The sequence below is a fragment of the Mytilus edulis genome, chromosome 13 (genome assembly GCF_963676685.1).
Source record: "Mytilus edulis chromosome 13, xbMytEdul2.2, whole genome shotgun sequence".
Lineage (NCBI taxonomy): Eukaryota > Metazoa > Mollusca > Bivalvia > Mytilida > Mytilidae > Mytilus > Mytilus edulis.
The window spans coordinates 16774018-16784979 of NC_092356.1; the positions used below are offsets into that span (position 1 = coordinate 16774018).

The 10962-nt window shown below is 31.6% G+C and overlaps 1 protein-coding gene across 1 annotated transcript in view; it reads left to right on the top strand.

Moving 5' to 3' along the window:
• The window catches only part of LOC139501573 (glutathione S-transferase kappa 1-like), a 32011-nt gene extending 21538 nt beyond the window's left edge, over positions 1–10473 (top strand). The window contains exons 6-8 of the mRNA XM_071290691.1: positions 2246–2362; positions 3840–3933; positions 9374–10473. Of these exons, the coding sequence (XP_071146792.1) occupies positions 2246–2362; positions 3840–3933; positions 9374–9423 (261 nt within the window). The 3' untranslated portion in view covers positions 9424–10473. The remainder of the gene's footprint in view (positions 1–2245; positions 2363–3839; positions 3934–9373) is intronic.
• Positions 10474–10962: the final 489 nt, after the last annotated feature.

A 10962-nucleotide genomic window follows, 5' to 3' on the forward strand; every position in this document is an offset into this window, starting at 1 on the left:
AAAACAAACTTGATCAATTCCAGGAAGAAAGTATATGCTTGTTTGCTGTTCTATCTGTAATTAAAAATAAGTCAGGAGTGTAGTCAGGTCAAACTGTAATAAACAAAAAATGGTGCTAATGTATTAAGTATCTCGGTTTTGGAAATGCACTTAAAGTAACAGACTCAATATATGACTTATGGTTGGGTCACATATCTGTCAGAATATTTTTATTATCCACTGAAATTTAATCTTCAGAAAATTATTTAGACTGATAAAATCAGTCTACCTCCATAACACTGACACATTTCTTCATCCTCATTTAGAATTTGTAGTTGAAAAAGTTAACTACATATATGTAAACATTAAAGTGAAAAAAATGACAATCAAAATGAAAAGTAATATAATCAATTTTTATCTTAAAGGTTACCTCTGTATTGGCTTCTATAGTAGGTGACATAGTTTAATAAATTTACATCTGGCTCATTTGCTGACGTTGTCAATGGAATCTATGGTCTTCTAATTGGAGCAGTATGCTTAGTTTAAAGTTTTCAGTGATGGATTATTAATTTACATATCTTAAGGTTCTATTATCACCTTCATTTTATTGTACTACCAATCTGGATCTACAAAAAATGCAATCATTGTTCAAAGTATTGTTTTTGATAATGTTCAATGAAGTGTTACCATTCCAGAATGGTCGATGTAGTGTTACCATTCCAGAATGGTCGATGTAGTGTTACCATGCCAGAATGGTCAATGTAGTGTTACCATTCCAGAATGGTCAATGTAGTGTAGTGTTACCATTCCAGAATGGTCAATGTAGTGTTACCATTCCAGAATGGTCGATGTAGTGTTACCATTCCAGAATGGTCAATGTAGTGTTACCATTCCAGAATGGTCGATGTAGTGTTACCATTCCAGAATGGTCAATGTAGTGTTACCATTCCAGAATGGTCGATGTAGTGTTACCATTCCAGAATGGTCAATGTAGTGTTACCATTCCAGAATGGTCAATGTAGTGTTACCATTCCAGAATGGTCAATGTAGTGTTACCATTCCAGAATGGTCAATGTAGTGTTAATTATCATTTAATTGATCTTTCAAAAGTATCCTTAGATTGACTATTCCAGAATGGTAACACAACATTGATAATCATAAAATGACAACAATAATTTAACTTTTCCAGAATGGTAACAGCACATTGACCATTACATAAACTAGTTTGAAAACCACAATGCTTGAGTGTTGTAACCATACATACATGATCACAGTGTTGTGACCATACATACATGATCACGGGTTTAATCACACATACATAACATGATCACAGTGGTGTGACCATACATACATGATCACAGGTGTGTAACCATACATACATAATCACAGTGTTGTGACAAATAAATACATGATCACGGGTTTAACCACACATACATAACATGATCACAGTGGTGTGACTATACATACATGATCACAGGTGTGTAACCATACATACATGATCACAAAATAGTTTTTGGCCAATGGAAAGCCTTTTTTTAAGAAGAAAACTAATGACAACACTGGAGTAACATCCCATGGTCTAAACCTTTCCATTTTCTAGAATTCTTAATAAACTCTTAATTTAAATAATTTAATGTTTATTGTAGATTTAAACATGTCTGTAAGTGCTAGCCTGTTAAAGCATTCCATAATAAAGTGTAAAAATCAGTTTGAAATGGAAAGACTCATCAGATCTGCATGCGGTACAAAATAAAAAAAGACCAAAAGACAAATAAGTACCATTCCAAGACACTGGCAGTTTACGAAGCTAATCACAACCAGTGAAGAAAAAACGTTTTCCCAGAATAAATTATCAATTAGGAAACACCCAACAGATTTAGACTTAGGACATCTTAAAGATGACAAATAAGTGATTTGAATATATTTAATACATGTAATAGAGATTATCAAAGATATGGCATGAAATATTCATAACACAAAATACTTGCATATGAGCAAAGACAACAATGATGGAGTTCCTGATTACAAAGGGACACAATACATGTGTGACATGATTGCTTACCTTAGTACATATATGGTAGATAGTGGTTGAACAAAGAAGAAATTCTTTAGCCTTAACTGTCAAAGACCTGCCTTGGAATATAGAGTTCCTGGGTTTGAGTCCCAGACACTGCAATTTTAACTGGAATGTCTGGTTACACATGTCATAGGGTTGTTTAAATAGTGCTACCCTAATTTATATTTCAATATAATTTCATTCAAACAGGCAGCCAAGAAAGTTGGAATAAGTGAAGAGATTGCTAAGAATGCTTTAGCTAGAATAAAAGATGATGATGTGAAAAACAGATTGAAGAAAAACACAACAGAAGCTTTAAATTATGGGGTATGGTTTCTTTTATTGCCCCTTATACTGTAAACTCAGAAATTATTGTCCAGTTTACATTATTGTGAAACAAGCAACAGGGCACCAGTGCATATAATCACATTGTCCTAGTAATGCTCTAATATAGAACATGGTTTTAAATTCATTTTAAGGTGGTACATAACACTACAGGGAGATAACTCTGTAAAAATCAGCTGAACTTTTAATCATGTTCTATTGTTAAGGAAATATGAAGCTTCTCAAAGAACAAAATCATTGTGTGTCAAACTGCTATATATCCAGTGAAATTATTCCGATAACATGTGTGGTTTAAGTTTTTTCAAATTTTTACATTTTTGTTAAAGCCGATCAAAGTAAATATTTAGTCAACATTCTATGTAAATTAAGGAGACTCGAGGGTACAAAAAAATCAGCAAAAAAATTGAAACATTTGTTTTTTCATTACAAATTTTATTTATTACACTATTAGTTGTTACTTTATGATATGGTACAAAAATTGACAAAAAAAATCAATTTGTTTTAGCCCCAGATGACTTTAAAATGTTTATAACACTGAAAAAGCTCCTTAGTGTCTCCCTTTGGTGAAAAAGTGCAATTTTTTTGCATAAAATTGAAATAACTTTTTTAATTCATCAGTGACCTATATTTTTTATTATTTTTTTTCAAATGAACCGTACTTAAACTAAACTACTGTAAAATTTAAGCGATTTCTGTAATTTAGTTCTTTTTTTATTACGATTTTACCTTTTTTTCTCCTATTAATTCAACAGAAAAAAGTACCTTAACAAAAATGCATGCTTCTTTCAAAGGCACATTGTGAGCTTAAATTAACGGTGACCCCAAAATTTTATTTAATTTTTCCATTAAGTATAGGATAAAGTTTATGTATAGAAAAAAAAGCGAAATCCTATATTTAAAATAAAAATTGTTTTAGACCAGCGGCTCGCTTAAATGCGTCAAAATAATTTTTTAGTCATAGTGTTTAATACCACCTTTAGTTGTGCAAATTTTCTGCCACTGATAGTACCTGAGGGTATTGACTAAAACAAAGAAATACATAACCCTTAAGGACAAAAAAAATCAATTCGTTTAGGCCCCAAACGACTTTTAAAATGTTTATATCATTGAAAAAGCTCCAAATTATCTCCCTTTGGTGAAAACATGCCATTTTTTGCATTAAAATTGAAATATCTTTTTTAACTCATCGGTGACCTATATTTTTTATTATGTTTTTCGAAAAAGCTGTACTTAAACTAAACTATTGTAAAATTTAAGTGATTTCTGTAATTTAGTTCTTTTTTTATTTCGATATTACCTTTTTTTCACCTATCCTATTAGTTTAACAGAAAAAAAGTACCTAAACAAAAATGCATGCTTATTTGACATGCTTTTATTTTCTAACAACAGTCACTTTCACACATGAAAATAAAAGCTGAATTGGATCAGATTATCTTTTACATGTTGTTTTTTTTTCCAGACATTTGGTGCACCAACAATAATAGCTCATGTAAATAACAAACCAGAGTTAGTGTTTGGATCAGATAGATTCCCAATTCTTGCCATGTTATTAGGTAATTTATGTTCTGTAATTCATATTTTATTATATAGAAAAAGAAATAAAAAGATTTCTGGTAGTTTCCATTTCATCCTGATGTATAATGAAACCATTTACTGACTCGGATACTCGGTCAAGATACTCGAGTACTCGCGAGTACTCGGATGAATCTCAAACGTCTATTAAAAAGTTTAGATTTAAGGTGGGATGCAGTGCTTTTGTTATTACCTTTCATAACCATAAGTCAAACTATTTACAAACATAGCTTGCTCTTCTGTTTTTTGTTTGTGTCAATTTAACAATGAATTACCAACCGCCATTTCTAAAAATATCATATCTATCATAATACCAATCTTTGTTTGTGTACGTGTTCATGAACCAAATTTCAATAAAATAAAAAAAAAAATTTGAATATAAAGTCCGACACAGTGTTTCTGGGAAATTGGTATTTTTTATGATACGACTTGTCCATTAACTTGTCATCAGGAATATTGGTCTACAAATTACTTGTGCTTTTTCGTGCCTCTCAGTCTTACTTGTTTTGTGTTGTTTGGTTTTATTTGGCACCATTCGTTTGTCTGATTTTCTTTTTTTTTAGCCACGACGTTGTCAGCAGTTTTTCGACTTTTGAGTTTGAATGCCGCTCTCATATATTGGCCTATCTTTTAATTGTAAATTAAACAATTATAGTTAAATTTCAAATACTGTGTAATCAAATTGATTTAAATGTAAATCGCATACCAATCACGTTTAAATACATAGAAGTCTTGATTAACAAACAAAGATAAGTTTTACGGCTTGTGTGATGAGTTAATTAGTAATCCATGAAAATATTAATCTGTGTAAAAACACCGTCAAAAATGTCTCCAATCAGTTGCGTATGGTTTACCGCAGGTCACTCTGATTTTGTTCTTGTTTAATAATATGATATGGTCAACCATTTCAGACGAAAGACTGGTTGACTTTCCATTTTTGGGGAAGACGGCTTCAAGCCGTCAATCTCCAATGGGGTTGACCAGAGTGACATTCCCTCACATCATTCATTTTGTTTTTATAGTGTGGAAAACCCCCCAACAAATCTTACTAAGAATGATGAGATGGGGAGACACAAATGAATAAATTGACTTTAAATACTTTTTTACACATTTCCTTTCTGTTTCTCTCGAAATTATCGTATATCAAGCTCTCCTTTACACTATTTACGTTTCTTTTACAATCCGGAAAAATCAGTATGACGAGATATTCTAAATATATCCAACCTACATTATATTTTATAGTGACGTCATTGTTGGAATGCCACACTACGCATAAGCAGGGATATCCTTCACTGGTTATTTAAATCATTCTCAAAGATTGTGCACTTATTAAAAAATAGTATTTATTGAATTTAAACATAATGATGTTTGCTGTAGATGATTTAAACATCAACATGCAATACTTTAATTTGTAGGTCAACAACTTTCAAAGAAACACTGAGGAAGTCCGAGGGGCTACATGAGATCGGGGACAGAAACGATCTTTTCAATTTTTTTCTGTAAAACTCTGTTTTGAGAATCTTCCTCCAATTTAGGAGCACCTCAATTTATGAGCTAATTATCCACTAAAATAAACACTTAAAATGTGACATTTAGTATATGATAAGTAGTCTTTCATTAAAACTAAATTTTGTGTACCAACATAATCATTGTAATAGTTACAAAAAAATTACAAATGTTGCATTTTGTGGTTTAAACCTATTTATTCATGAAATTTTACAAATATTTCAAAATGCAGGATTTGGAAACAAGCTTCACACAGTTTACATCAATCATATTGTTATTTTTATTAGTACCTGTATCCCTGTGATGAGAGATATAACTGGGAACTTTATCAATGGAAATTTAAAACTGAATAGATTTTTCAGTCCTAACTTTCTTAAGAAACAAATTTTAAGAGTACTATGATAATCATAAAAATGGAAAATGGCCCTAGCCTACAGTTCAGTCGTACACTATTAAGATTTCAAAAATAATTGTAGTTGTTGTTAAATGACTGAATTCAACTAGTTGAATTTTAGATAATTAACTATCAACTTTGATTGAATGTTTAGATTTAGAAGATGCAGATCTCTTCCATTGGTCTAAATTGAATTCTAAACTAAAGAAACGAAATTACATTAAACAATTGATTCCAATAGTGTCAACCTTCCACATGTTCTAGCTGTTCTTTTTTTCATTCTTTATATGAAGACTATCAAAAGATAACCCCACCCCAACCCCAACCCCCCAAAAAAATGAAATAGAAACAAGGGCCGTCTTTCCCCTCAGAGCTATTCAGCTCTTTGATTTTTTGTTACAAGTAGTGCACACGAAAACATTCCCTTGGAAGAAAAGAACTTTGCTACTATAACAAATAGAAACCTCATGATAAACATATGTATGCTCTTAATTGTTTTATTAAGTTTTACGAATGTGATATTTCAACGGAACTAAAGGGAGTGGAAATGTGAAGAGAACATAATATCTCAAGATGTATAACAGGCAAACGAGTATCCGAGTACTAAAACTGTACTTGAGTACTCGGTATTCCGATTGAGTACCCGAGTACTCGAGAACTCGTTGCCATCCCTAGTGATAATATAATTATCCATTCGAGACAGTTAAATTTTCAAATTTAAAACGTGAGGCTTGTTGAGCGTTTTAAATAATTTAAATTTACCTGTCATGAGTGGATAAATATTGTATAGCTCAAGATTTGGTGGTGGAATCTGTTTCTCTAATGATTTTTAAATGATATGCATACAATCTTAATCCTTCTTTTCGAACAACCTGCAAAAAGAAGTCACAATAGGAATTTCAGAGGAAAGCAAGAAAATTTGACGTCATGATTTTAAAAATCATGATTATGAAGAACTGAGATAAACAAACCATATATATATATAAATGAATGAAAGGATAAGTGGAGAAATACCTCAAAGACACATATAATTTTGGAGGGCAATAAGTCTTAAACAATAGACAGGTGTTTAAACAATATGCCAAGCTTTAAAGTGTCCTGAGTGCAGAAAATTACGAATAATTCCCAAAACTAACAAATCTGCAACCAATATCAAATTCTCCAAATACCAAAACTTGAAGGGGTACTTATAAAGTGAGAAAAGGAATCGAAACGAAACGAAACGAAATATAACGAAACGAAACGAAATACAACGAAACGCAACGAAATACAACGAAACGAAACGAAATATAACGAAACGAAACGAAATGAAAAAATGAAGAAACGAAATACAACGAAATGAATCTGACCCTTATGTTATGCAATTGTGTGGTGCTGTTGATGTAGTTATCATTGTTACAACCACGCTAAAACAGTATGTAAGATGAAAAGAAAAACTCCTTTGATCTCTTAATTGAGGATTGTAAATTAATTTATTGTTTATTGAAAGACTGCATACTTTTCTACAACCCCGTATGGACGTGCTACCCGTTCTGACGTACAATATAACACTTTGATGTTCCAAAAATACTTTTTAAAGGCATTGTCTTTCATCCTGTCGGCTCCCTTTATCATGCCTGAGTTTATATATGGGTAAGTTGTGAGCGTGAGAAAAAAAATCAAAGGTCTTTGAAGTTTTCTAAAACGCATTCAGCACCAGATGTTGCACGGGCTCCAGCCGGGTATATATAAAAGGAATATTTTTTATTCAACCGTTATTACGCAAAATGGAGCCCAATGAGAAGGAAAAGAAAATGTAAGTACCCTTATACATGTACATTTTAAAATTTATTTCGACAGTGTTAGTAGTTAAGGAAACAGAACTTAAAAACATTTTGATGTTGAGTCATTGCAATTTTTAGTAGCTAACCAGCTGATATCTGATATCTTTATAGACCATAATGGCAAAATATTTCAATAGCCCAGGTCATAATAAATTGTGAATAAAAAAATGATTTATTTTAAGAGTATTTTAGGGGTTTGAGGGTTAATGTATATAAATGGTCTTTAACGTCCAGTGGCAAGTTAAATAAATATTCAGGACGAGAACATTTAATATAATAAGATATGAATGTTTTACCCTGTTTTGTGCAAGAATTTCGAAAACGATTCCACTCTGGTTTTTGTCTATGTATTTCTATTTGTATCCATCTGATGAGTTAAGCCCTTTTCAATTGATTTTTATAGTTCGTTCCTATATTTTACTGTTACATCACTGTCCCACGTTAGGGGAGGGTTGGGATCCCGCTAACATGTTTACCCCGCCACAGTATGCATGTATGTGTATATGTACATGTATGTGCCTGTCCCAAGTCAGGAGCCTGTAATTCAGTGGTTGCCGTTTGTTGCTGTGTTACATACATTGTATTTGGTTTTTTTTCGTTAATTTTTTGTACATTAATTAGGCCGTTAGTTTTCTCGTTTGAATGGTTTTACATTTGTCATTTCGGGGCATTTTATAGCTGACTATGCGGTACGGGCTTTGCTCATTGTTGAAGACCGTCCAATATAGGAACGAACTATAAAAAGCCGTTGAAAAAAATCTTTTTGCCTTTATATCAGAAACGGAGAACTATTGGGTACTACGGGAGTTTTTAACTACTTTGACTGGCTATAAAGCCCTTGCACGGTCGGTACTATTGGGGAAAAACAAGTTCCTGTCCTAATAATTTTTTTCGAATATAAGTACTTACATAGCATTATTAAATTCGGTAAATCGGAGAAACTTGAGAAAGGGGAGATCATTTTTTCTTGTGAGGGGCGTCACCATTTAAATGTTGTGTTCGTGACTCTTTCTGCACGGCAAATTCAATCCCTTTTACACCACCCGTATTGAAATCATGGACCTGCCCAATTACAGGGTCGTTGAAAAGACTTCTTTATACATGACATTTGTATAATTGAATTTGAAAATATCTTTTCTATATAATAGTTTTATTTTGAAGTATTTGTATTATGATTGAGGAAAATTTCTTTTGAACTAAAAGGGCTGGGGAGGGGCAATATATTTGATGCTTTTGAAGAGGGTTTCGTTTCTTCATTTTTACATTTCGTTTCGTTTCGTTATATTTCGTTTCGTTTCGTTGTATTTCGTTGCGTTTCGTTGTATTTCGTTTCGTTTCGTTATATTTCGTTTCGTTTCGTTTCGATTCCGTTTCTCACTTTATAAGTACCCAACTTGAAGGTATGAAATAAGACAACCACTGAAAAGATATGTACATGTATATACCAAATTAGGTCATGTAGTGTTCACAATCTTTTACTCCAAAATTTATATTGCCAGACAGGGATGGGAATTGTAGAGTAAAATAGTATTTATACTGAAATAGTATAAGCAAGAATTCACAGGAAAAAAAACCTTTTTAGTTGTTTTATTTACGTTCTGCCATGTTTGTAAATGTATATATAAATGTAATTGTAGAGAGCACCTTTTATTTTTTTTCAAGATTTAAGAATATACTTTGAATTTATTACTTTTTTAGACGAAGAATGGAAAGGACCACAAGCAGAGCTGTCCAAATGTAAATTATAGTGTATGGAAAGCTACCTACAAGTGTGAAGATATAGAGTGATTTTCAGTGATTATTTAAATAAATTTGATTATCATAAGTCGTAGTGACAGTTGACTGGAAGAACAATGTGAAAATCTGGTTGTTAATATCTGTGATAATAATCAAATGTGTAACCAAGATATGAGGCTTGTAATGGGGATACCTTCATCACAAATAACAGAGAAATATCTTGCCAAATGACATTAATGGTAATTTTTTGTGCATGAAGATAAACTGTACACTTTCTTTATAATGATAAAAAATCAACTGATTTTGAAGACTCATGATAAATTTTTCCAAAAATAAGGTAACAGATAACAAATTGAGACATCTGACGAATCAAGATAAGGATACTTTCACAATCACAATCTTTGATGAATCATGATACAATGTTAACGAAATTTGACGGTATCCGGGCCAAAAATTACTGTTTGACGTCTGAGGACAGTTCTTCCCTTAAGGAGATACAATTTTTTTTTTCATGGTATGATTACCAATATATCTATCAATGAAAATTAGAACCTCAGTTTTATTGATGAATCCACAGTAAATGCCATTTTATGTATTAACTTTACAATCTATCAATTTTGTTTTTACCAAATATATATACAATTAATATATTTATTATTTACTCAGGGTTTCATGTAAAGGTATTTGTAAGAAAATTGTCTTCAAGATTTTTGAAAAGACCAGAATGGAATTACAAAATCTTTGGTAATCTTTGGAAAGACATGAAATTTATGCATTCTAGGGTAGAATGTTAATTATACCTTTTTAATTTGTTAGTTGTCTTATTATTGTATGGTAGTACATAGTTCCAACATTCTTGATATTGTCCAATATTACCAGAATTCCTTTGCTTTTGTTTAGTCTAACACTAAAAACGCAAAATGCAACTACATGTACAATGTAACATTGACAATGCAATGAAAGAATTCTAGTTTAGATCTATGCAAAAATAATTAAAAACTTTTAAGATGTATTTTTGTTATTTTTTATAATAAATATGAATAAAAGATTATGCTAATGGGTCTCTGTAATTTTAAATTCTTTGCTGGGACAGATTTATTTACTTTTGTACATCCCTATATGTATGTTAGTTGTATACTAATTGTAATTGTTAAGAATTTCGGAGAGTAGAAATTGAGTTCATGCAATCAGGACCCTTGTGTGACTGGGTTGTCAATATAATGGAATTGTATGTGACTGGCATACAAGCAAAAGGTTTAGGTAGCTATAAAACCAAGTTTAATCCACCATTTTCTACATAAGAAAATGTCTGTAGCAAGTCAGGAATATGACAGTAGTTATTCATTCATTTGATGTGTTTAAGCTGTTGATTTTGCCAATTGATTAGGTACTTTCTGCTTTGAATATAGATAGATATCACTTCCAGACAACTGGTAGACAAACAAATAGCAGAGTTTGTGTAGCTCAGTCTTTAGTTTTCTATTTTGTGAGCTGTTGTTTGTTGGTCTTTTCTTTTCTATTTTAGCCATGGCATTGTAAGTTTATTTTTC